This window comes from Hemiscyllium ocellatum, chromosome 6, assembly GCF_020745735.1.
Source record: "Hemiscyllium ocellatum isolate sHemOce1 chromosome 6, sHemOce1.pat.X.cur, whole genome shotgun sequence".
Lineage (NCBI taxonomy): Eukaryota > Metazoa > Chordata > Chondrichthyes > Orectolobiformes > Hemiscylliidae > Hemiscyllium > Hemiscyllium ocellatum.
This window is the reverse complement of record NC_083406.1, coordinates 104,597,527-104,625,015: the sequence shown is the minus strand read 5'-3', so window position 1 is coordinate 104,625,015 and position 27,489 is coordinate 104,597,527. Positions and strand designations below refer to the sequence as shown.

Below are 27,489 nucleotides of genomic sequence, written 5' to 3'. Positions count from 1 at the left end.
TCTTGATTCTGTAATAAACGGTGTTTTTGCTCCAAACTCTAGCCGGTGTGATCTCTCCTCCCAAAGAACACGTGGAGACGAGACCCTACGGGTCCGTCCCAACAGAGAGAAAATTCAGGCAGAATGGCTTCAATGACAGTACTTGTGTAATGTATTTAGGGTTGTATATTATAGAAATCCTTCTGACAGAAAAAGGAATGTTACTCAAATTCACTGGGGCAGATTATTTCTCCTTCATGGTTTGTGGGGGCTGCTAATTAGTACTCACATTGTGCGATCTATCATCTGAGCCTCTTGTATGTAATGTCTGATGGAGGTATATTGCGTCTTGCTGATTTTAATCAGTTCACCACGAAATGAATGTTCCTGCAAAAGCAAATCATAATATTGTGATTCAATTATGCCAACAAAAACACAACTCACAGCATTTCACTTGTAAGTGAATTTAAATAATACACATCTAAATACACTAGACTTTGAAATTAGATGTCTAAGCAAAAGCAGATCAAAGTAGGTTTTTGAAAATTGTTTAGAAGATTGATTCTAGTAGAGTCTCAGTTTAATGCCCACAACTTGCCTGCAATCACTTGTTTCCACAACAAAATTGATGCACAAATGTGGTCAACATATTAACTAAGTATCTCTAATGTCTTAGAAACATAGAAAATAGGAGCAGAGTAGGCCTTCAGGCCTGCACAGCCATTCAATATGATCATGGCTGATCATCCTACTCAGCACCCTTTTCTCATTTTCTTCCCATACTCTTTGATCCTTTTAGCTATCAGAATTAAATCTAACTCCTCCTTGAAAATATTCAATGTTTTGGCCTCAACTGCTTTCTGTAGCAGAGAATTCCATGTGCTCGCCATTCTCTAGGTGTAGAAATTTCTCCTCATCTCTGTCCTATGTGGCCAACTCCATATCTTTAGACTGTGATCTCTGTTTCTGGACTCCCTGGTCATCGGGAACATCTTCCCTGTATTTAACCTCTAGTCCTGTTAGAATTTTATGGGTATCTAAGCAATCCTACTTCATTCTTCTAAAATCCAGTGAATATAGTCCCAACTGATCCTATCTCTCTTCATAAGTCAGTTCTGCCATGCTAGCAATCAGTCTGGGAAACTTTTGTTGCATTCCCTCCATAACCAGAACATCCTATCTTAAGTAAGGAGACCAATATTGCAAACAATACTCCAGGCATGGTCTCACCAAAGCCAATTGTAGCAAGACATTCTTGTTCCTGAACTCAAATCCTGTCACTATGAAGACCAACACACCATTTGCCTTCTTTATTGCCTGCTGCTGCTGCTGTGCAAGGACACCCAGGTCATGTTGCGCCTTCACCTTTCACGATCTATCGCAATGTAGATAATGAACTGTCTTCTTGCTTTTTGCTACCAAAATGGATAACCTCACATTTATCCACATTATACTGCATCTGCCATGCATTTGCTCATTGATTCAACTTATCCAAATCACACTGAAACAGCTCCACATTCTCTTTATAGTTCACCCTCACCCATTCAGCTTTTCAACATTTGCAAATTGTCGATATTACATTTAGTTCCCTCATCTAATTCAATAATATATATTGTGAACAGTTGGGGTCTGAGCAATGAGGGTGGAGCATTGGAAAAATCTGCCATAGGTAGAGGAGATGAGTACAATTACAACATTGAAAAGACATTTGGACAATACCATGGATAGGAAGGGTTTAGAGGGATGTGGGCCAAATGAAGGTAAATAGGACTAGATTAGTTTGAGAAACCTAGTCAGCATGGATGAGTTGGAGGGTCTGCTTGCGGGCTGTACGACTCTATGATCCCTGTAGTTTGTCACTCGTCCTTCATCATCTCTCCCCCGAAACGTCAATTCTCCTGCACCTTGGATGCTGCCTGACCTACTGTGCTTTTCCAGCACCACATTGTCGACTTTGATCTCCAGCATCTGCAGTCCTCACTTTCTACTACTCAGGAATGCTACTTGGAAAATGACCTATTTATTTTTTACTCTTTGTTTCCTGTCTGCCAACCCTCTCTCTATCAAAGACAGTACTCCACCCACCAATCCCATGTGTTTTCATTTTACATGCTAATCTCTTGAGTGGAACCTTATCGAAAACTTTCTTAAAGTTTAAGTAAACCACATCTACTAGTTTGTTGTATCAATACTACTAGTTATACCCTTGAAAAATTCCAGTAGTTTTGTTCAGCATGATTTTGTGGTCAGGAGCTCCACAATCTCCAGGATTGTTACAGGGTAAAACCAGTGACATGTTCAGCGACATCATCTGAAATGCTTAGGTGAATACAAATCCCCTCATAGGGATTAGAATAAGCTTGTAAACACAGAGATCAAAGTGGTCAGGTATAAGATTATTACAACATTAGCTCATATTTCAGACAGCCTGCAGGAGTAGCTCAATTCATTTATTTCTATTTTCATTTCACATGACCTAATTTGAAATTGTAATGCAACAATACTGGTGGAGCTAAATTGATATTTCATATAATGTATCATCAAACTATGCCTGTGCTATAAAGTGTCATTATCTTGACATGATTATCACTAAATACAGCACACATAAACAGAGCAATTGTCTCATGAACTTAAATGCAACTTCTTCAACAGTATCCAACTCAATTTTCAGAAAAGTGTTTTACTTCAGCATTTATTGAGGGACAAAATCCATTAAGGATTTCTAAATACTTTCTATTTCTTTCACCACTTTAAATGCAAAGTCAGAATCTAAAGAGTTTCAGGGTTTTTATCCAGGACAGTTTATTTCAGGGGACATACCCGGTACTTATTTTTCACTTATGCCTCTACGATCTACAACTGTGATTGATGTGATAGGCTCTAGTAATTCTGAGTGGTGCTGATTTACGTTTTTGGAATTGTGTACATGTTTGGAAGTGAATCATTCATGGAGGCATATCTCCGTGGAATAAAGATTAGATGGATTCTATAAAGATCTGCCTCTTGAGAGTACCAGCCAGATGGTGAAGATAAAAATCAAGCATGTCATGAACAAGACATTAATTTAATTAGCTTATAAAAGAAACATGTTAAAAGTTACACTCTCATTTTCATCTTTTATTGACAGCATCTTCCAAACGCATGACCTCTAACATCTAGAAAGATAAAAGCATTGGAAAGGTACCACATTTATGTTCACTTCCAAACCACACAGCACCATGATTTGGTCCAATATTGCATTCCTTCACTGTGACTGGATCAAATCCTGGAACTCCCTCCCTCCTCCCTTCCTGACAGCACAGTTGGCATGCCTACACCTCGTGGACCACATTGATGCAAGAGGCCATCTTACCACCTCCTTCGCAATAAAGGAATGGTTAATTAATGCTAGCCTACCAGTAATGCCCATATCCTATGAACAAATCTGCCATCAAAAGACAAATGGTTCTGTCCATGACAGTTCTTTGCAAGAACAATACAAGATAATTCCAATGCCCCACTCTCTTTCGGTGCTTATACAGCTTTCTCTTAACAGCTACAATAGTCAAGCATTTCTATGGCTCCAAGATAAGATAATTCTCCAGTCTCTTCCTACTCTTTTACTCATAGTTTTGAGTTGGTAGTATTATGCTATTGATTCCTCAATCAAAGAAAATGGTTGTCCCCCCTTCACTCTATCAAAACGCTTCGTAATTTATAAAATCTAATAAATCTCTGCTAAGGCAGAAATAGGCATTATTCTCAACCTTTGCCATACCTTCTGCTTTTGTATCATCGGTATTCTTAATAATTATGTACTTTGTGGGGTGTCCACGCAGGCACTTTGAGTTGTTGTGACACCATGTCCTTTTACATGCATGGTGTAAACTGGAGCTATGATTAGTGATGGGAGAGGCTCCAAAGCTCCTTCCATCATGTGGTTGACCAGGAATCTCTCCTGCTTTTAGCATCTATCATTGCCATGCATTAAAATGATTTACAAGTTCTCTGTTTGTCTGCAGCATGAAGGTGAGCTGGGAATCCTGAGCATCCAGTTCAAAGGCAGGGACACTGTTCATTCATCACAAAAATTCCAATAGCCTCTCGAGTGCAAACTCCTTATCCATGTGGTCTCTCGGCATTGGCTTCAGTGGCACCATTCCTGACCCTGTTCCATTCTGAAACAGTGTGCTTTCATCCTCTTTGTTTATTGCCTCTTAGTCTGCTTTCTATTCTTCCCCCACTTAACATTTGCCTGAGTTTTTGTATTAAGCACCTTGTTCAGGTCAAAAAAAATGAGGTGAAAACTCAAGTCAGTGTCAATCATAAAGCAGAGATTCTGAACAATTTTGTTTAACTTGAGACAGTGGCAAGAGAGGGGTAGAATCAAGACTAAAAAGAAATTGAGTTTCTGACAAGCTCTCAATGTTTATTTGGTTCATTTAAAATTTGATCAACAAAAATTTTAAGTTACATTCACTGAAATACTTTTAAACATTAATTAATTAAGAGGAGTAAAAACATATTTTAAATCATGTAAACTTACTCACCTTTCTATTATTATATTTCAAAACTGTATAAAATTTGTCATCTGGTGCTGCTCTGTTTGGAGTTGCTATGACAACCCCAGGTAAATAGAAATCATTTCCAGCCTCTGAATCACTATGAACCAAAACAAAGTCTCCCATCTGGAAATTATTAAATAATATCCAATTAACCTTCGAAGATAAATTGTCATGTCATTATACAAGAAAATGTAACAAGTGCCATAAAATATACAGCAACTTTAACATTATAAAACATCTTCCATGCTTCACATTAAAAAAACAAAATTTCACATCAAGCTACATAATGTGGTAACCAAAGATTTGTTTAAAGTAGTCGGGTTTAAGGAGTGACTTAAAAAAGCAAGGTATGGTGGAGAATTAAGGAGGTTTAGGAAGGGGGCATTTCAGAAATAAGGCGAGAATATAGCAAGTCGGAGATGGGTGAATTGGAATACTCAAGAGTACTGCTTTAACGTGTATTTCATTAATGTGAATTTGCTATAACGCAATTGACAAATTGGGGACACTGTTTCTATAGCGCAAACTTTAAAGCATGCGTTGGTTGTAATACAATTCCAGCTCCATTAGTTTGAATGGGGGGCTGCTATTACACTATTTTCTTATAACATGGGATTGAGCGAGAACTGAACTATTGCATTATAGCAGAACTGACTGTAGAGATAACAAAGGTATGGATGAGGGTTTCAGTAACTGCTGAGCTAAGGCAGGGCAGAAACTAAAACCTAGTATAGAGGTGGAAATAGGCAGCCACATAAGGATGTAAATATTGTAGCCAGAAATACACCTTAGGATCAAATATGACATCAAGATTGCAAACAATCTAGTTCAGTTGCCAGGCAGAAAGATGGAGCTGGTCACCAAGGAACTGAAAGAGGGCTGAGAACAATGGCTTTATCCTTCCCAGTGTTTAACTGGAGTAAATTTCTGCTCATCCGATATTATCAAAGAGTCTGATAATTTAGCAACAGTAGATGAGTTGAGGGAGGTGGTAGTGAGCTGAAGCTGGCTGGTACCATGTCTTCCCAGAGGGGCAACATGCAAAATAGAGGAGACCAAGGATAAATCCGTGAGAATGTCAGAGAAATGAGAAGATAAACCACTACAGGTAATTCTCTAATGACTACAGTCCCAGTCACCGGAACAACAGTAGGCATGATTTGGAGCTGCCGGTGTTGAACTGGGGTGTACAAAGTTAAAAATCACACAATACACATTATAGTTCAACAGGTTTAATTGGAAGCATGCTAGCTTTTGGAGCGCCGCTCCTTCATCAACCACCTGATGAAGGAACAATGCTCTGAAAGCTAGTGCTTTCAATTAAACCTGTTGGACTATAACCTGGTTTTGTGTGATTTTTAACTTTGAACAACGGAGAGAGCTATTGAAGGAAAATGATGTCAAAGATAGAAGACAGGGAAATACACATGTAACACAAAAAGGTCCTTTTTTAAAGACATATCTGTGAAAAATATGGGTCTACATTAAACCTAACCATGCTAAGATGCATCAAGTGACTACCTGTAAAGGGAAATCCTATTTAAAGCTCAAGTGACCAACACAAATCAGTTTTTAAAAGCAAAATTAGTTCACAAATGTAAATCAGCAAAGTCAATTCAACAAAATTATTCTATTTAAAATGAAGCCAGGTTTAAGTAAAGCTCTGTCTCTTTGGGATTCACAAATGGCCATTTGTTGCATGTGCAGAGTCAACTGTTGTGTAATCTAATGGGGTTTTGTCGCTTGGTTTCCAGGCCAACATGGCTTTCCCCCATGTGGCCAAGGATATAGTAGGACTGCTCAGTTTCTCTAGTCTGTCTTTTATCCTTAGCTGCCTGTAATCTTTGTTACCTAAAGAAATAAGTACATCACTTGAGATTGCTTCCAGGTAATTCTTTCTTTTGTATTTTTCTTTGTTTGTGGCAGACGGGTCAAATTTCCTGGGATTCGTTTTCAAGGAGTCCTTCAGCCTGGATCTTGACCTAGCTCAAGGGTCCTGTTCAAGTTTTAGTTGTAAATATATGGCTGCTTGGGGGATTTAACATTAATTATATATGTGTTGCTCATCCACCGCTCTGACAATGAATGCTTCAGTTCCAGACATTTCTGTTCTTTCAAGACATGCGCATGATGTGAAAAGGCCTTTTTTAAAGATGTATCTTTGGAGTTTAGCCTGGATCTGTACTTAATTTTGAGAAAAACGAAAGCTGGGAAGAGACAGGATACAGATATTCAAAAGAATAACTTACATTTATGTAGCACCTTTAAAGTAAATAAATTTCCTAATGTCGCAGGAGACATACGGAAAGCAGACACAGCAAATGGGTTTGTAAATTTAATTATTTTAGATAATAAGTATGCATGTATAAATATACAAATTTCAAACAAGGCTACAGATTACTGCTTCTACCCTGAATGTTCGGCAGCAGCTCTCCAGAGTAAGGAATTACTTCAGGATCAATTAGTACCTTAAATAAAAGCTGAATTTATAGATTGAAGATTATTACAAAATTAAATAACACTGAGTTTTTTTTTCTTGAGAGATACTTTCAACACACTAAATAAGGGATGACTGTTTCCACTAGTAGAAAAATCAGTGTCAGGTAACTATAATTTCAGATAATTAACAAAAGAATCAGAAGAAAGATGTGATTTTTTTTAATGTCCTATTACAATGTTATGGTCTGGAATGCACTATCTGAAAGGATGATAGAGGTAGATACAACAGGAACTTTCATAAGGGAATTAGGTATATAATTGTAAAGGAAGAAAATAGCAATGTCATAGGGACAGGGTGAGACAACCTCAATAAACCTTTCAAGGAACCAACACAGACACAGTGGCTATGTCGCTTCTGTCTGTGCTGTATGATTCAAAAAAAGCATTATTTTGGATAAAGGTTGAAAAATGTCATTGAGTGGCAATGTGCTAACAAGACCAGAGTCTTTGCCAAAGTCTGGGTTTAGTTGCTCCTCACTGCTGTCAGAGAAACCAAGAGCAGTTAAAGCTGTCAATGATGTGCCCACCAAAGGTCAATCAATCAGCCCCCAGGACAGAGAGAAGAAGCTCTTATGTTGGAAGTGAGAGGGGGTAGCTGATGCAGGCATTCAGAGGCAAAGTCAGGGGTCGATTTCTGTGACCGCTCTGCCTGACCCTTCCCAATGTAGATTCCTTCAGTTAGGTACAGAGCACCTGATAATGAGGAAATTCCTGAGGGGCCAATAGAAAACCCAAGATGCCTTCCTGAGGTAGGGTTTGGGAGGGTGTGTGAAAGCCAATGCACATCCCTTTTAATCCCTGAGCCACTGCATTGGGATTAGGGATAACATAGTCCATTAGCTCATTAATAAACCTGATGGGAACGTCAGCCCACTGCCAGTGGCCAGGAATCCCATGTTAGCTCCTTCCACCCACCGAATTAATCGAGGAGGTGGGAAACGGAGGAGAAATCCCTCCTGCAATTCAGTGGGTGTGGCTGGAAAGGATGAAAGGATGCAAGAAAACCAACCTGTTCAATCAGTTTCTTTATCCTGCTGTCGGACCTCTCGAATAATTGCCGTATTCCCTGTTTCTTTTTATTTCAGACTTCCACCATCGCACAAAGTCAGGGACCATGAAAAACAACTGAATTCCTACATCCCCGTCAGCAGGCATGATGTTTTTACTTTCTGTGCTATTTAAACCAGGAAGAAGAAGGCAGAAGAATCCACTCTCTTAAGCACTAGCTCTTGAGGTCTCTAAGACAGGCCCCAGTAACTACCTGGTGCATTTGTGAGCCCGCACAGAGCCACCAATACCATTGAGATTGAGTTGATGTACAGCTCTCCCATCTCCAATGCATTCAGTGGTTCTTGCCCCAGTACCTGCACCCTTTCCTTCAGAAGGACTTCTACAAAGGCTTCATCAGACTGTGTGCTCTGCTAATTCCCTGCTCCATGCTCCGAAATTCCCTAAAGGTTTTACTTCTCAAAGATTTCAGCCTTTAGACTAAACTACATCTGCGAGGCTATAAATCCCATGCAGCAGTGTTAGATATTCCACACAGCAAGCTCAACCTGACTCATATTATTCCTGCCGGGAATATGTAACAGGCTAGGTACGTAGAGTTTAGTCCACAAACCTTTTAAGGTGGAGGGTGTATATAGGAAAATGTGAGGACTGCAAATGCAGGAGAGTCAGAGTTGATAAAGCGTGGCACTGGAAAAAGCACAGTAGGTCCGGCAGCATCTCAGAAACGAGCGGGTCGACATTTCAGGCATAACCCTCCTTCAGGAAACATCTTACAGTCAACAATTCAAATTTAAAGCTAGACATCAGTAAGACCTCTATTTTAATTTCATAGTCCACTTACTTTCAATGAGGGACAGGGTGAAGCTCCTCCAATACAAATTAAAAATCTGGTTGATGTAATCTGGGTGTCTCCTTTCATGAAGTCAATTATGGCTTTCCTTGCACCAACACACTTAGTCACAATTCCTGAGAACAGCAGAGATGTAACAAAGAAAATCTGAGGCATAAATTTCACACATTATAAACAACAGAATCATTGCGAAGATTTGCAATATAACTGAAAGGAGTAGGTAATCATTTTAATATCTAGTGTCACTTTGCACATGCACCATCATGCCCGTAAGTACAGATCACAGTTTTGCATCTTAATAAATGACATCCGCACAGAGTGATATTGGCTTCAACTTCACAGTTAAATAAATAATTCAGTTGGATCTGTATCATCTTGAAGTTAATTTTTATTCCTTCATGGTCAGAGAGAGAACTGATAAAAGCATGGGAATGCTGACACCACAACATGTGATAAATCATTCTGGAATTCTTATGTGCCTGTTTCTGATTTTAAGGTCAAATGTCAGAACATTAAACAGATTCCATCAGAAATCTCAGAAATACTGTATCACCATGTGGATGCCTAACAGCTACATTCTACAAGGACAGAATTTTAATGTTCAATAAATAATACATAATCCATTGACATTTTGTTTTCTGAAATTTCCAGAGAAATAACTGCAAATACAAGAGATAATATGTTTGCAATGTTACAATCAGATACTGGTGGAAGTTCAGACAGCATATCCCCACACTGTTAAGCCTCTAGATGAGAAGGGGGATCTAACTCTCCATCTTTATGCAGCCACCCCCTCAGATGGTCACAACAAGGTTAATTTTCAAAGTATCCCTTCCTTTATGGATACCGTGCTTCCAGTTGCAAACTAACATTTGTTTTGAAAGATGCTGCCTGGCCTGCTGTGCTTTGACCAGCAACACATTTGCAGCTTTGTTTTGAAAGAAGCTAAGTTAAACAGGCCTTCTTGAATTAACAATCAGCGTGAATTTACTAATTACTGGGTACACAAAAGTACTGGCAGATAAGAAGTAAGAGGCCAATTCAAAAAGATAAGCATGTTTCAAAAGAGTCTGTCTTTGAACGAGACTACAGGACGCAGGAGCAGAAGCAAATAATTTATTCCATTGAATCTGCCCTGCCATTCAATACAATCAAGGCTGATCTCATCATCCTCCACTTTCTTACCTTTGCCTTATAAACCTTGATTCGCCTACAGGTTAAAAATCTGTCTATCTCAGTCTTGAATATTCTCAACCACCCAGCCTCAACAGTTGTCTGCGGTAAACAATTCTGCACATTCACTACCTGCAAAGATGAGATTCCTGTCTACCTCTGTCTTTAAAGTGCTATCTTTTATTTGGAGATCAGGCCCTCTGGTCCAAAACCCTCTCACAAAGTAAACAACCTTTCCTCATCTAGCCTGTCAGTTCCCAAAGAACTTAGTATGTTCCAATAAGGTTGCCCTCTCATTTTACTAATTCCAATTGGTACAGACCCAACCTTTCCTCATAATTTGGAGATGCCGGTGTTGGGCTGGGGTGTACAAAGTTAAAAATCACACAACACCAGATTATAGTCCAACAGGTTTAATTGGAAGCACACTAGCCTTCAGAGCATCGCTCCTTCATCAGGTGGTAGTGGAGGGCTCAATCCTAACACACAGAATTTATAGCAAAAATTTACAGTGTGATGTAACTGAAATTATACATTGAAAAATTGATTGTCTTTTAAGCCTTTCATCTGTTAGAATACCATGATAGTTTCACTTCTTTCATGTGTAAATCACAAAACCTTTTTTTAAAAAGTTGCATTCTTGGGTTAGCTGTTAACAATGGTGATAGCTAGACAATATGTTGAAGGTGTTGGCCCCCTGTGTTCTCTGTCTGTGCCATGATGTTTAGATTGATTCTAATCTAAAAAGTGAGATAACAGAGTTTTACATGAATTCATGCAGTTTTTGAGCAAAGTACAATGTAACTCTGCAAGTACAAATTCGCCCCACAAAATATATGTGTGCATGTGGGTCTTTGTCTGTCAGTGTGTGTGTGTCTGTTTGGGTTGGGGATTGTGAGTGCGAGAAAGCGTATGTGTGTGTGTGTAGTGAGTGCAGAGTGTCTTAAGTCTGTGAGGGGGTGCATGTGTGAGTGTGGGTGTGTGTGTGTCTGTAAGGGTGTGTGTGGGCGTCTGTGTGCGCGTCTGTGTATATGTGTGTCCGCGTGTAAGTGTGTATAGGAGTGCCTGTGTGTGTGTGAGAGTGTGTGTGTAGGAGTATCTGTGTGTGCGTATAGTGCAACAGTGGTCACCTGTAATGTGACATGAACCCAAGGTCCTGGTTGAGGCCCTCCCTATGGGTACCGAACTTAGCTATCAGCCTCTGCTTGGCCACTTTTCGCTGCTGCGACAACGGATGAATGGGCACCGCACAACAATCAACAGACAGGAGGGTTCCCTCCCAGTTGGGGAACACTCTAGTCGTCCAGGACATTCGATCTCGGACCTTCGGGTGACCATCCTCCAAGGCGGACTTCGGGACAGGCAGCAGCGAAATGTGGCTGAGCAGAGGCTGATAGCTAAGTTTGGTACCTATAGGGAGGGCCTCAACTGGGACCTTGGGTTCATGTCACATTACAGGTGACCACTGTTGCACTATACGCGCACTGCCAGTATCTATTTCTGATTGTGTTGGACTGGGGTGTACAAAGTTAAAAATCACACAACACCAGATCATGGTCCAACAGGTTTATTCAGAAGCACTAGCTTTCGGAGCGCTGCTCCTTCATCAGGTGGTTGTGGAGTATAATATCGTAAGACACAGCATTTATAGCAAAAGTTTACATTGTGATGTAACTGAAATTATACATTGAAAAAGACTTGGATTGTTTGTTAAGTCTCTCATCTTTTAGAATGAACATGATGGTTTCAGTTCTTTCATATGTAAATCACAGAATATTTAAAAGTTACCTTCCCAAGTGAACTTTAACAATTGGTGTCATGTTGGCCCAGATAATACATTGAAGGTGTGAGGTGCCCTGTGTGAGACTGTCTGTACCACAATGGTCAGACTGAATCTAATCTAAAAAACAGATTAACAGAATCTTACATAGATTCATGCAGTTTTTGAGCAAAGTAAAATGTAATTCTGCAAATACAAATTCACCCCACAAACCTATACTTGTATATGTGCATATATGTGTGTGTGTGTGTGTGTGTGTGTGTGTGTCCATGTGTGTCCATCTGTCTGTGTCTGTGTATACTGCAATGGGGTCACCTGTAGTGTGACATGAACCCAAGGTCCCAGTTGAGGCCATCCCCATAGCTACCGATCTTGGCTATCAGCATCTGCTCGGCCACTTTTCATTGTTGCCTGTCCCAAAGTCCGCGTTGGAGGACGGTCACCCGAAGGTTCAAGGTCGAATGTCCTGAACCACTGAAGTGTTCTCCGACTGGGAGGGAACAGTCCTGTCTGTTGATTGTTGTACGGTTTCCATTCATCCATTGCCCTGAGGGAACCTCAGGGGATCCGTGCCTGCAGCATACGAGATAATCAATGTTGCTGAGTCTTACGAGTACCTGCCATGTACATGGTGGAAGGTGTCCCCATGTGTAATGGCGGTATCCGTGTCCACACTCTGACACATCTTGCAGCATCCACCATGACGAGTTGGTATGGTGTTGTGCAGAAAGCCTGGCAATTTGCTGTGAACAATGATCTGTTGAGGTTTGGTGGGTGTTTAAAAGTGAGCAGTGGAGGTGTGGAGAAGGTCTTGGTGAGGTGCTCATCCTCACTGATAACATTTGCAAGCTGTGAAGAACATGGCGTAGCTTTTCGGCTCCTGGGATGTACTGGACAACGAAGGGTACCCTGTCGGTTGCAGCTTGTGTCTGTCTCCTGAGGAGGTCATTACAGTTCCTCACTGTGGCACGTTGCAGCTGGCAGTGGATGAGTGAGCATTTTATCCTGTTCTTATGAGGGCATCCTTGAGTACTTCCAGGTGGCTGTCACGTTCCTCCTCATCTAAACAGATCCTGTGTATGTGTAGGGATTGTCCATAGGGGATGGCTCTTTTAATATGTTTCGAGTGGAAGCTGGAGAAGTGTAACATCATGAAGTTATCCGGGGGTTTGCAGTCGAGCGTGGTGCTGAGATGCCCATCCTTGATGGAGATGTATGTGTCCAAGAATGAGACAGATAGTCAAGAGTAGTCCATGGTGAATTTGATGGTGGGATGAAACTTGTTGATACCCCTGTGTAGTTGTTTCAGTGACTCCTCATCATGGGTCTACAGGAATGTACCTCGTGTATAATGTTGGTTGGAGGTCCTGGGTAGAGAAGAAGTCTTGTTCGAACATGTGCATGAAAATGTTGGCATATTGGGGTGCAAATTTGGTCCCCATCGCTGTTCCGTGTTCTGTGTTCATGTGGTAGGTACTTATGCGACTTAGCCAAAGTTGTCTATCTCATACGCTGCAGGCAAGGATGCCCTGAGGCATGGTACATTAGATTAGATTAGTTTACTTACAGTATGGAAACAGGCGCTTCGACCCAACAAGTCCACACCGACGCGCCGAAGCGCAACCCATCCAGACCTATCTCCCTCTGACTAATGCACCTAACACTATGGACAATTTAGCATGGCCAAGTCACCTACCTGGCACATCTTTGGACTGTGGGAGGAATCCAGAGCACCCGGAGGAAACCCACGCAGACACGGGGAGAATGTGCAAACTCCACACACACAATTACCCAAGGCTGGAATCGAACCTGGGTCCCTGACAATGTGAAGCAGCAGTGCTAACCACTGAGCCACCGTTCCGCCCCCATTGGTGAGACCAAGCAGAGACTGCAGCAATGAGGAATGGACTCCGCACAACAATCAACAGAGAGAGGTGTTCCCTCCCAGTTGGAGAACACTTCATTGGACATTGGACCTCAGACCTTCAGGTGACCACCCTCCAAAGCGGACTTCAGGACAGGCAATAACGAAATGTGAACAGGCAGAGACGGATAGCCAAATTTGGTACCCATGAGAATGGCCTCAACCGGGACTTTGGGTTAATGTCACACTACAGGTGACCCCATTGTACCTTTCCTGATGAAGGGCTTTTGCCCGAAAGGTCAGTTTTCCTGCTCCTCGGATGCTGCCTGACCTGCTGTGCTTTTCCAGCATCACTCTGATCTAAACTCTGGTTTCCAGCATCTGCAATCCTCACTTTTGCCCACTGTACTATACGCAGACACAGACACAGACACACAGACACAGACAGTCCTACACACACATATGTCACCATCTCACAGACATATACCCCTTTACACTCAGACACATTTACACACTCTCTCACAGACACTCATAACACCTGCCCCCACCCCCCCAACACACACACACACCCACATGCACAGATACGCATATAGGTTTGTGGGGTGAATTCGTATTTGTAGAATTACATTTCACTTTGCTCAAAACTGCATGAATCCATGTAAGATTCTGTTAATCTGTTTTTTAGATTAGAATCAGTCTGACCATTGTGGTACAGACAGACTCACACAGGGCACCTCACACCTTCAATGTATTATCTGGGCCAACATGACACCAATTGTTAAAGTTCACTTGGGAAGGTAACTTTTAAATGTTCTGTGATTTACATATGAAAGAACTGAAACCATCATGTTCATTCTAAAAGATGAGAGACTTAACAAACAATCCAAGTCTTTTTCAATGTATAATTTCAGTTACATCACAATGTAAACTTTTGCTATAAATGCTGTGTCTTACGATATTATACTCCACAACCACCTGATGAAGGAGCAGCGCTCCGAAAGCTAGTGCTTCCAATTAAACCTATTGGACCATAATCTGGTGTTGTGTGATTTTTAACTTTGTACACCCCAGTCCAACACCGGCATCTCCAAATCAGAAATATATACTGGCATTGGAGGCAGACTGGAGAAAGTTCAATAAGATGATCCTATGTGTGTATAGGAGTGTGTGTGTGTGTGTGTGTGTGTGTGTGTGTGTGTGTGTGTGTGTGTGTGTGTGTGTGTGTGTATAGAGTGCAATGGTGGTCACCTGTAATGTGACATGAACCCAAGGTCCCGGTTGAGGCCCTCCCTATGGGTACTGAACTTAGCTATCAGCCTCTGCTCAGCCACTTTTCGCTGCTGCCTGTCCCGAAGTCCGCCTTGGAGGATGGTCACCCGAAAGTCCGAGACCGATTGTCCTGGACCACTGAAGGTTCCCCAAATGGGAGGGAACCCTCCTCTCTGTTGATTATTGTGCGGTGCCCATTCATCTGTTGTCGCAGCAGCGAAAAGTGGCCAAGCAGAGGCTGATAGCTAAGTTCGGTACCCATAGGGAGGGCCTCAACCGGGACCTTGGGTTCATGTCACATAACAGGTGACCACCATTGCACTATATACACACACAGTCTCACAGAGGGCACCTCACACCTTCAATGCATTATCTGGGCCAACATGACACCAATTGTTAAAGTTCACTTGAGAAGGTAACTTCTAAATGTTCTGCGATTTACATATGAAAGAACTGAAACATGTTCATTCTAAAAGATGAGAGACTTAACAAACAATCCAAGTCTTTTTCAATATATAATTTTCGTTACATCACAGTGTAAACATTTTGCTATAAATTCTGTGCCTTACAATCTTATACTCCACAGCCACCTGATGAAGGAGCAGCGCTCTGAAAACTTGTGCTTCCAAATAAATCTGTTGGACTATAACCTGGTGTTGTGTGATTTCTAACAGAATATTTTTCCTTAGACAAGGGACCCAAAATTGTTCACAGTATTCCAGCTGTGGTCTGACCATCTATTGGATAGTTTTCCAAGGCATCCCCATTTTCATATACTCCATTCCCTTTGAAATAAAGGCTAACATTCCACTTACCTTTCCTATTACCTGACGAACTTGGATGTTAGTGATTCAAAACAATATTGTGTGATTTATGCATAAGGACTCCCAAGTCCATTTAAATAATATTCAGCTCCATGTATTCTTCCTGTGAAAGTGCATAACCTCACATTTTAGCATTTTATAATACTCCATCTGCCAAATGTTTGCTCACTCTCTTAAAGTGTCTCTATAAAGTCCTTCCGCAAAATCTTTATGTCACCCTCACCACTGCCCTCCCACCTATTACCTGCAAACTTGGCTAGAAGACATTCACTTCCTTCATCCAACCCATGAATATAAGTTGCAAATAATTGTGGCCCCACCACTGATCCCTGTGGCACTCCAGTAGTTACATGTTGTCATCTTGAAAATATCTCCCAAATCCCAATTCTCTTTTTCTATTAGCTAGCCAACCTTCTATCTATGCTAACACACCATCCCAACATTATGAGCTCTTATGTTATTAAATAGCCTAATGTACGGTACATTATCAAACGCATTCTGAAAATTCAAATATATTACATCCACTGCTTCCCTTTATCTATCCAACTTGTTACTTCCTCGAAGAATGCTCACAAACGTGTCAGGCACCATATCCCTTCATGAAGCCATGCTGACTCTGCACACAATATGTACTTCTAAATATTCTGCTATTATATCCTTTATAATAGAATCTAACATTTTACCAATATCAGACATTAAGCTAACTGGCTATAGTTGTCTTTTTTTGTCTCATTTTTTAGATGAATGTGTTACATTGGCAGTCTTCTAAACCTCTGGGACCTTTTCAGAATCTAATAATTCTTGAAAGATTACCACCAGAGCATCCATTATCTCTGTAATTACTTCTGTTAATATCCTTGGATGCATCCCATCAGTTCCAGGGATGTATTAATCTTCAGCCCCACAGTTTCTCTTGCATGCTTTCTCCAATATTGTGTTCATTACCTTATCTCATTTTGCCTTTTGCTTATTTGATAATTTGGAATGCTACTGGTGTCTTCTACTATGAAAGTGCTCTAAAGCATTTATTCAACTCCTGTGCCAATTCCTGGTACCCCATTATATTTTTTTGTTCCCAGCTTCAGTCTCGATGGGATGTCTGTAAACTTTGGCCTCTCTCTCCTTTTTATATATTTTAAGAAGCTCTTACTTTGTCTTAGTGTTACTCGTAAGTTTAGCCCCAAAGTTTACCCTCCCTCTCTATTATTTGTTCCCAAGGAGTAGATGTTTGAAAGTTGCAACTGGAGTCACATGTAACATTGACATTACCCTTAGTTTTGCAGATTGATTTAAATTCTGTCGTCCTGATAACTTTTGACAATGACTGAATTCCAGCACACAGGGTGAGGTGAGGTGATTCCTTCCTATCGCTCTTTCTCATTTCTTCTCTGTTCCTGACACTTTTAATTCCCATGCTCCAATTTTAGTCTCTTGCTACCACCATTCTATCCATTTCATCACCTTCAGTTTGCACTTCTGAACTGCTCCCACCCCTTTTAAAATTTCAGGTTGCCTGGCTTTTGCTTGAAATTCTAAATCAACGCTCCTCACTAAATGTGTGAAGAACAAACATTTAAATCTCTAAACTAACTTCCTCCTCACTCTTTACTACTCTGCTGATTTTGACATCATCCAAGAATGATCAACCTTCCTACATTCAAGTCTAAGTTGTTTATATATACTTCCAACAGCAAGAACCCCAAACAGCTAACAGTGTGCAACTCCAGCAGGACACAGATGAGTTGATGGAGTGGGTAAATACCTGGTAGACAAGCTTCAGTGTAGAGGAGTGCTAGGCTTTGGCATCAAATGCAGACATTTCTATAGAGTCACAGACATAGAGTCATAGATGTTCATAGCACAGAGAAAGGCTCTACAGCCCATGAGTCTGCACTGGGCAAAAGCAGCTACCTAACTATTCTTATCCCATTTTCCAGCACTTGGCTCATAGCCTTGTATAAAGTAGTAAAAAATGAGGTCTACAGATGCTGGAGATCACAGCTGAAAATGTGTTGCTGGTCAAAGCACAGCAGGCCAGGCAGCATCTCAGGAATAGGGAATTCGACGTTTCGAGCATAAGCCCTTCATCAGGAATGAGAGAGAGTAGCCAAGCAGGCTAAGATAAAAGGTAGGGAGGAGGGACTTGGGGGAGGGGCGATGGAGGTGGGCTATCCCACCTCCATCGCCCCTCCCCCAAGTCCCTCCTCCCTACCTTTTATCTTAGCCTGCTTGGCTACTCTCTCTCATTCCTGATGAAGGGCTTATGCTCGAAATGTCGAATTCCCTATTCCTGAGATGCTGCCTGGCCTGCTGTGCTTTGACCAGCAACACATTTTCAGCTCATAGCCTTGTATGCCTTGGCATCACAAATGCACAACTAAATATTTCTTAGATGAGGATTTTTGCCTCTACCATCATTACAGGAAGTGAGTTCCAAGTTGACACTACCCTCTGAGTAAAAAATAATTCCTCACATCCCCTCTAAACTTCCTGTGCCTTACCTTAAATCTATGCTCCCTGGTCACTAATCCCTCTACCAAGAGCAAAAATCTCTTCCTGTCTACACTGTCTGTGTCCCTCATAATCTTATACAGATCAAACTTGTCACCCTCAGTCTCCTCTGCTCAAAGAAAACAATTGTATTCTGTCCAATCTTTCTTCATAACTCAAACTCTCCAGTCTAGGCTATATCCTGCTAAATCATCTCTGTACACTGTCCAGTGCAATCAAATCCCTCCTATAATCTAGATTCCAGAGCTGCACACAAGGCTCTAACTGTGGCACAACCATCCCTTCATACAGTTCCATCATAACCTCCCAGCTCCTAAACTCCACACCTTGGCCAATAAAGGCACTTATACCGTAAGTCATCTTTGTTTGCCTGTCCTGCCACTTGAAGGAACCAGTGGACATGCACATCAAGGTGTCTCTGATCCTCAGTGCTTCCAACGATCCTATTATTCATCAGGTATCCCTTATCTACTTGTGCTGCCCAAATGCATCTCTCCACATTTATCTGGTTTGAATTCTATTTGCCACACATAATCCCATGTGACCAGCCAGTCTATACTCTCCTGTAATCCAAGGTTATCCTCCTCACTCTTTACTATTCCACCGATTTTCACGTCATCCAAGAATGACCAACCCTCCTACATTCAAGTCTAAGTTGTTTATATACCACCAACAGCGAGAGCCCCTAGACTCCCAAACACAGAGGGTAGTGTACAACTCCAGCAGGACACAGACGAGTTGATGGAGTGGGTAAATATGGCAGACAAGCTTCAATACAGAAGAATGCAAGATGAGGCATCCTGGCTGGAAGAACACTGACAGAAATTGTAAGATAAGGGGCACAATTCCAAAAGGGTGCAGGAGCAGAGGGACCTGGGTGTACGTGTGCACAGACTTCCAAAAATAGCAGGACAGGAAGAGAGCAGCAAATAAAGCTCACAGCATCTCTAGATCTATCAATAAAGGCACAAGAGCAAGGAGGCAATGCTAACACCATTGAAGACAGCAGTCAGAGCCCAGCTGGAACACCATGTAAAGCTCTGGAGGTCAGCCAATAGGGAAGACATGAATGCACTACAGGGAATGCAGAAACCATCCATGCAAACTCAAGAAAGCTTTTCGCACTTTTTGTTTCCTCTAACATTGGTTCCCAAGTCACAATTTATCCGCACTAATTATTTCTATTGCTGTGTGGGTTCCAGTTGTGACAACAGCTCACAAGTTGTTACAACCAGACCCTGGACCAAGTTCTCCAAACTGTTACGGCTCCAGATCGCATACCACAAAGTGTTAAGTTCTTGGGTGAGGAGAGATGACCTGGCTCCATTTCTTTATTCACATACCCTCTCAATTAGTTGCAACAAAGTTAATTTTAAAAGGCCGCTCTTCTCTTGTGGAATGCTTTCTCCCAGACCTAAATCCATTTACGTTTTAAAAGGTGCCAATTTAACCAGGCTTTCTTGAATATACAAAATGAGTGAGTATATTGATTATTAAACAGGAGAAAAATACTACTGTAATACACATGCACATTGAATATAAGTTAAAGTTGAGTCAAAACAAAATCCAGATAAGTCTCTGAATTATTTGTGAAGAACAGATGGTGGAGCATTACATTGGAGGTTACCAGTAACACTGCTGCTGGTAGGTGTACAATCACCTTTACCATCTTTAGGTTTGCACATTGATTGAATTACTGTAATTCTGATGCTTTTCGACCATGATTCAATTCCACAATGCAGGGTGAGAGAGAGCCCTTTGTTGTCCTGTTTCCTCTTTAACTGCTTTGCAATACTTTGAATTACAGAGGGTCTTCACCTGCCTCACAGGGGTAACTAAGTGATAGCTCTTCAACTGTGAACTTAACAGCACATTAACACTCAGAGCGTTCAGTCCCACAGGCCCACTCCAGTAGAGTTGAGAATTGATTTTTTTAGTAGCCATCCTTGTGTTTTTTTAAAAGGCAGAATACACATGTCTGCAAGGGGTGGCTTTCTGCTGAGAGGGGAAGGATATTTAGCCTCCTCAGTATCTCTTCTTGTGAAGTCTGTCCCTGTTTGAAGTAGCTCTGACAATTTAATATGTGACATTTTATCAGCTTCACACAGGACACTGCTGACAGTCAATGAATTTAAGATGCAGCTTTTAAAATTTTCTGTGACAGACTTCCTGATTAAACCTGAAACACATTTTGGAAATTAAAGTAAAAAATGCTTATAAATACTTTGGGCTCTGGTCCATTGTCATAATAATTTAGCCCTGTAACAACTGGACAAGTGCAGTCCACCAGAACTGGCTTAACAATCAGGTGAAATGAGTTTAAATACCATTATGGCAGCTGACAGATTCAAATTCAATAATTAAATTTTTAAAATGCTCATAAATAAAAGAATATAAGTAATCACTGATATTCTGCAGCAAATAGCTCACCTTCTTCATAGCAATTCACCCAGACCCACCCCAGCATTTTCCATGACTAATCCACCTACTCTACACAGTCCTGGACTCCACTTGGGCAATTTAGTATAGTCAATCTGCCTAACCTGCACAGCTTTGGATGGTGGGAGGAAACCCATACAGACACAGGGAGAACATGCAAACTCCGCACAGTCAGCCACCCAAAGCTGGAATTGAACCCACGTCCCTGCCACTGTGAGGCAGCAATACCAACTACTGAGCCACCTTGCCACTCCTTGCTTGGCAAATCCTTTACACCAGCTACAAGACAACATTGGAATAGCCTAGGGTTGGCTCGATAAGTCCAGCATCAAGAACACTCCAAAGAATTCAACAAAAGAGGACAAAATGAGTCAAGCGATTGAACCCCCAACCACCATCAAACTGATCCATTAACTATGCAGAAAGGCAACAGCATCAAGTACATGGGATCACCGCCATCTGCAAATTCCCCTTGTTGTGGGGAAAATCATCAGCCTTGGAGTCAGAGATGGGGTTCAACGACAGAGTTTATTGTACAAGGAAATACCGGAGCTCCGGGGAGAGAAAGACCCCAACAGCACAGTGGTCAGCTGCAATTCTTCTCTCCACCCGGAGCACATGTCAAGATACTTTTATATATTTTGTAATAATAGGTTAGTGATGAGGTTATTGACTTTGTAACACGGTTTGTTTATGGTAAACATTGCAGAATCATTAATAGTTTCAGTGCAGTCATTGTCAGTACCAGCGCAGCCTTTGTTAATTTCAGCACGGTTGTTGTCAGTTTCAGCGCAGACATTCTCAGTTTCAATGTCTGCGCGGAAGTTCAATGCTGGAGTAATGGGCGCTAATCACTCTTCCTGAGAATGACATTACCGCAGCCCTGGCTATTACCACTCTGCATTAAGTCCGTATCAAAGTGTTAGCATTTCTATCAAAGGTGTTGACTGGACCCAGACACTTTGTTGGGCAGTGTACACTACTCATGTGTATTCTTAAACCCACCCGCCTTAAACTAATCAACTAGGTTGTGAGTGCATTGTGCCGGCATTCTAGTGGCCCCAGGCAGTGTCTGTATTTGCTCTGCTGTCTCTCTCCATATTGTGGTCTGGTGGTCATCTCGTGTGTCAGGTGGCCAACTTATGGCTCAGCGGCCATCTTGTGTGCCTGTGTGCCTAGTGTCACCCTGCCCCATGCTATCTCCCACTTCACCCTCCATAAAATATCCCACGTTAACTTCGAAACATATCATCATTATTTTATGATGACTGGTTATAAAATCTTGGCACTTTCTCTGTACAGCCCTAAGGGTACTAGTATCATAACGACTGCAGCAGTTCAAAGAAATGGCTCAACATCAACCTTTCAAGGGCAGTTGGAGATGGGCAATAAATGCTAGCCCAGTCAGCATATCCATAACATTTCAATGAATAAAAACATCAATAATTCAGGTCCAAGCGAATTATAATGCAATGAAAAATAGCAATTAAATGTGTTTAAATGTAGATAAAATTATGATAAAAAGAAATGATAAAAAAGAAATAAACATAAAACTGTTGAATGTATTTAACATAATTGGACAAAATATTACCCCAAGGAATTATACATCACTTTTTAATTTCCAGATATCTTTATGTGCATCATTTTACATACAAATAGTGTTACTGAGGAACAAATATATGCTACAAATTCAAAATTCAAAGCATAGTTATCTAAATTTGGCATTGTTTCCCCACCCCATATGTTGAATAATTTTTAAAATTCCAATATTGTGTGAGAGCAAGTCACAAAGACAGTTTGTCTTTAATATCTGACTATGAGCAGTCACCAGGTTTGTGTTTTCCATAAATTCTCATCGTCAAGTCCAATATTTAGTACCATTTCCAGCTGTTTTGAGAAAGTGGTGGTGGGTTCTGTTCTGGAGGAGGAGGCTCCAAAAAATCACCATCCTCATTCAAGGGTCAACTCAGCATATCAGAGTAAAGATAAGGCTGAAGCATTCACAACCATCCCCAGCCAGAAGTGCCAAGTGGAAAGTCCCCAGAATCACGGATGCCAATCAATAGCCAATTTGATTCACTCCATGTAATATTAGGAAACAGATAGAGGTATTGGATACAGCCAAGAGTATGTGCCCTGACAACATTCTCCACGTGCTCTAGAACTCGCTGCACCCCCAGTTCTGCTAAACACTGTCATCTACCCAACAATATGAAAAATTGCCCAGGTGCGTTCTGTACACAAACAGCAGAACAAGAGAGTCATTGAGTAAAAGTTGAACAGAACCAACCATACAATGTAAACTACTGTGATTCCAAGAGCCGGTGAGAGCTAGGAGGTTTTCAACAAGTATCTCACCTCCTGACTCCACAACATTTATCCCCATCTATGAGGCATAATGTTCAGGTGTGTTGGAATCCTGCTTATTGCCTGGATGAGTGCAGCTCCAATACTCTAGAAGTTTGACATCATCCAGGACAAAGCAGCCCACTTGACTGGTGCCCCATTCACAAGCATCCCACTCCCTCCACCACTGATGCTTGGTAGCAGCAGAACGTACCATCTACAAGATGCACTGCAGAAATTCACCAAGGCTCCTAAAACAGCACCTTCCAAGCCCACAATCACTTCCATCTAGAAAGACAAAGGCAACAGAATCATGGGAACACCAGCGTCTGCAAGTTCCTCTCTAAGCCACTTCCCATCCTGATTTGGAAATATATTGCCATTACTTCAATGTTGCTGGGTCAAAATTCTGGAACTCCCTCCCTAATCGCATTACAAGTCCACCTACAGCAAATGGACTGCTGCAGTTCAAGGTGGCACCTCACCATCACCTTCTCACGGGCAATAAGGGATGGGCAATAATTGCTGGCCTAGCTAGCGACACCCACATCCTGTGAATAAAGAAAAATAAAACTGCCACAAGCCATGATGTGATGGTGCCTCACAGTGTTGCTAGCTCAGGACATCTGTTATTTAATGGAGTGATATTGATACATGCCTACTAGGTTCACTTCAGAGAGAGATTAAGAGTTAATCATATTGATATGGAACTGCAGTCCACGTGATGTAGATGTACCCACAGTGCAGATCGACAGGGAGCTCCAAGTTTTTGACCCAGTGTCAATGATGGAACAGTGATTTAGCTCCAAGTCATTATGCTAAGTGAATTGGACAGAATGGTGTTCCCATGCATTTGTTCCACTTCTTCTTTGAGGTGGTGGAGATCGTGATTGTGGACTGTGATTTCAAAGGAGCCTTCCTGAGTTGTTGTGCAACACATTGCTGCCATTGTGCAAGGATGATGCAGTGAGTAACAATTACAGATAATGGATAAAGTGGTGAAGGTCTTCAGTGGCATTGGCAGCACATTCATCCAGACAAGTAGAGAGTATTCTTCATATTCCTGACTTATGCCCTGTACATAGGGAGAGCTTAGCAAATCAGGCGACAAGTCACTTGCCACAGAATTTATAATCTTTGATCTGCTTTTGTAGCCATAGTTTTGCACTGGGGGCTATAGGACCTGATCTTTTTTTTCCCATTGTTGCTGATGTCTGCTGCGGATAAGAACAGACAGCGTTTTTCCCTGCTCCCCCATGCATTAGTTCCCTGTACATCTTCCACATGCCTTTCATGGCTACCCACTATATTGTGTTATTTTGAGAAGAAGGTGAAATGATGAGAATATAGCAGTCATTTCAGTTATAGCATTTCTAAACTGCAAGGTATTGGATCTGTATAACTCCATGACTCTACTACTGCTATTGAAAGTAAAGTGCATTATTGCTTAATGGGGAGCTCTATTATTTCAGTGTGATGGGGAAATACATGCACATGTTGCAAAAGAGATGAAATACCTGAGAATATTCGGAACTGAGCTGTCATGATTTCAAGTATAAATTGGAATTTAATACTCACTGAATCACTTCCAATTATCATAAAGGTTAGGGGACGTATTTCACATTTCAACAGAAATTACTCCTCCTCCATTCCTCGCTGGCAAGAATATTTTTCAGTGTGAGTAGCTTTAATGAACAGTCTTAAGCCTCCAGTAATCTACATGGCAACCTTTAAACTTTGAAACAGATTTACGTTAGGCCTCCTGGTAATCCAAGAAAACACCTGACATCCAACTCACCTGGGTAATAAAAACCATCAACTTCTGATCTTGCAATTACCCTCTGACCTCTGAGTGCATCCAATCTTCTTCTGTCCTGTTTTGTGGTGTTCTGTACACTGGGACTATGGTTCCTGGGAACATGATGCATGTTTTCCGGCTCCTGCAGAGAATAACGTAGAAATAGAAACCCTGAGACAAAAACAAAATGGTTTTACAAAGGAATAACCTGACATCTTTATAATTTTGTGAAAGTGATGAAATAAGCATGCCTTCAACACAACTATTTTTATCATTACATTCTCAGGTTCATAAACCTCAGTGATAGTAGCAAACAGAATGCATACAGTGGATTTCTTGCTTGCAGTCAACTATAAAATTCATTATTACAGGAGGATTAAGGGCATTCAGAAAGACATCTCCATGAATTGAAGTTATTCATAAACAAGGTCATTATCAATGTTGTACATTTACTACAGGCTTTATAGGACAATTTCTCCTTAGGTTACCAAATGTTTAACAGTTCAAAGTCATTTTATGTCTTCTGAATTAAACAGATAACATTCTCATTGTATATTGTGCATTGCAACTAGGAGGAATCAATGTAGCCAGAATCTAAGAAGCTGAGCCCCAAGGTCTAAGATGTAAAAAGCACCAAATGGAAGTTAAAAATCACACAACACCAGGTTACAGTCCGATAGGTTTAATTGGAAGCACTAGCTTTTGGAGCACTGCTCCTTCATCAGGTGGTTGTGGAGTACACAATTGTAAGACACAGAGTTAGCCAGCATTAAGAGGATAGAGATCCTGTACACAGACCATACACTATCTAGCCATGAGAACTATTAAGTTGAGGAGTGTAGGAACAACATGTCATTACAGTTTAAATAACTTCCCTGTAGACCCTAATGACATATGGTGACCTTGGGATATCTGGCTTATATGAAGGGCCAGAGTGTATATGTGTAGCAAAGCATAAAGAATAATAAGCTGATCTAAAGGTGGAGATAAAACAGAATGCTGACAGCTTTTGTAAAATGTAAGCAATGCTTATCACACTAAAGTTAAAGATGTGCCAAATAAGGACAGATTGGGAAATAAGTAATATTTGAATTAGTTGGCTTAGCAATATGAGGAAGTGAGGACTGCAGATGATGGAGATCAGAGCTGAAAAATGTGTTGCTGGAAAAGCGCAGCAGGTCAGGCAGCATCCAAGGAGCAGGAGAATCGACGTTTCGGGCATAAGCCCTTCTTCAGGAATGAGGAGGGTGTGCCAAGCAGGCTAAGATAAAGGGTAGGGAGGAGGGACCTGGGGAAGGGGCGTTGGGAATGCGATAGGTGGAAGGAGGTTAAGGTGAGGGTGATAGGCCGGAGAGGTCAGGAAGAAGATTGGAGGTCAAGAAGGCGGTACTGAGTCCAAGGGTTGGGACTGAGATAAGGTGGGGGGGGGGGGGGGGGGAGAGGGGAAATGAGAAAGCTGGAGAAATCTGCGTTCATCCCTTATGGTTGGAAGGTTCCTAGGCGGACGATGAGGCGCTCTTCCTCCAGGCGTCGTGTTGCCATGGTCTGGCGATGGAGGAGGCCAAGGACCTGCATGTCCTTGGCAGAGTGGGAGGGGGAGTTAAAGTGTTCAGCCATGGGGCAGTTGGGTTGGTTTATCACACTAAAGTTAAAGGTATGCCAAATAAGGACAGATTGGGAAATAAGTAATATTTGCATTAGTTGGCTTAGCAATATGAGGAAGTGAGGACTGCAGATGCCGGAGATCAGAGCTAAAAAATGTGTTGCTGGAAAAGCGCAGCAGGTCAGGCAGCATCCAAGGAGCAGGAAAGGTGTCTCAGAGGTGTTCTCTGAAAAGTTCCGCAAATAGGCGGCCTGTCTTCCCAATGTAGAGGAGGCCACATCGGGCGCAAGTAGGCGCCACCTCCAAACGGACCCCACCACCAAGGATATATTTCCCTCTTATCAGTGTTCCGGACAGAACACTCCCTCCACGACTCCCACGTTAGGTCCACACCCCCCCACCAAGCGAACCTCCACTCCCGGCACCTTCCCCTGCAACCACAAGAAATGCAAAACTTGCGCCCACACCTCCCCCCTCACTTCCCTCCAAGGCCCCAAGGGATCCTTCCATATCCGCCACAAATTCACTTGCACCTCCACACACATCATTTACTGCATCCGCTGCACCCGCTGTGGCCTCCTCTACATTGGGGAGACAGGCTGCCTACTTGCGGAACGTTTCAGAGAACACCTCTGGGACACCCGGACCAACCAACCCAACCGTCCCGTGGCTCAACACTTTAACTCCCCCTCCCACTCCGCCAAGGACCTGCAGGTCCTTGGACTCCTCCATCGCCAGACCATAGCAACACGACGGCTGGAGGAAGAGCACCTCATCTTCCGCCTAGGAACCCTCCAACCACAAGGGATGAATGCAGATTTCTCCAGCTTTCTTATTTCCCCTCCCCCCACCTTATCTCAGTCCCAACCCTTGGACTCAGCACCACCTTCTTGATCAGCAATCTTCTTCCTGACCTCTCCGCCCCCACCCTCTCTCCGGCCTATCACCCTCACCTTAACCTCCTTCCACCTATTGCATTCCCTAAGCCCCTACCCCAAT

At 41.9% G+C, this 27,489-nt stretch overlaps 1 protein-coding gene across 1 annotated transcript in view; it reads right to left on the bottom strand.

The window, feature by feature from the left end:
- Window positions 1–264: 264 nt before the first annotated feature.
- Window positions 265–27,489, bottom strand: part of LOC132816968 (von Willebrand factor A domain-containing protein 3B-like) — a 135,897-nt gene continuing 108,672 nt past the window's right edge. The window contains exons 23-26 of the mRNA XM_060826995.1: window positions 24,888–25,029; window positions 8,875–8,999; window positions 4,509–4,646; window positions 265–366 (exon numbers count right to left, since the gene is read on the bottom strand). Coding sequence (XP_060682978.1) covers window positions 265–366; window positions 4,509–4,646; window positions 8,875–8,999; window positions 24,888–25,029 — 507 coding nt within the window. The remainder of the gene's footprint in view (window positions 367–4,508; window positions 4,647–8,874; window positions 9,000–24,887; window positions 25,030–27,489) is intronic.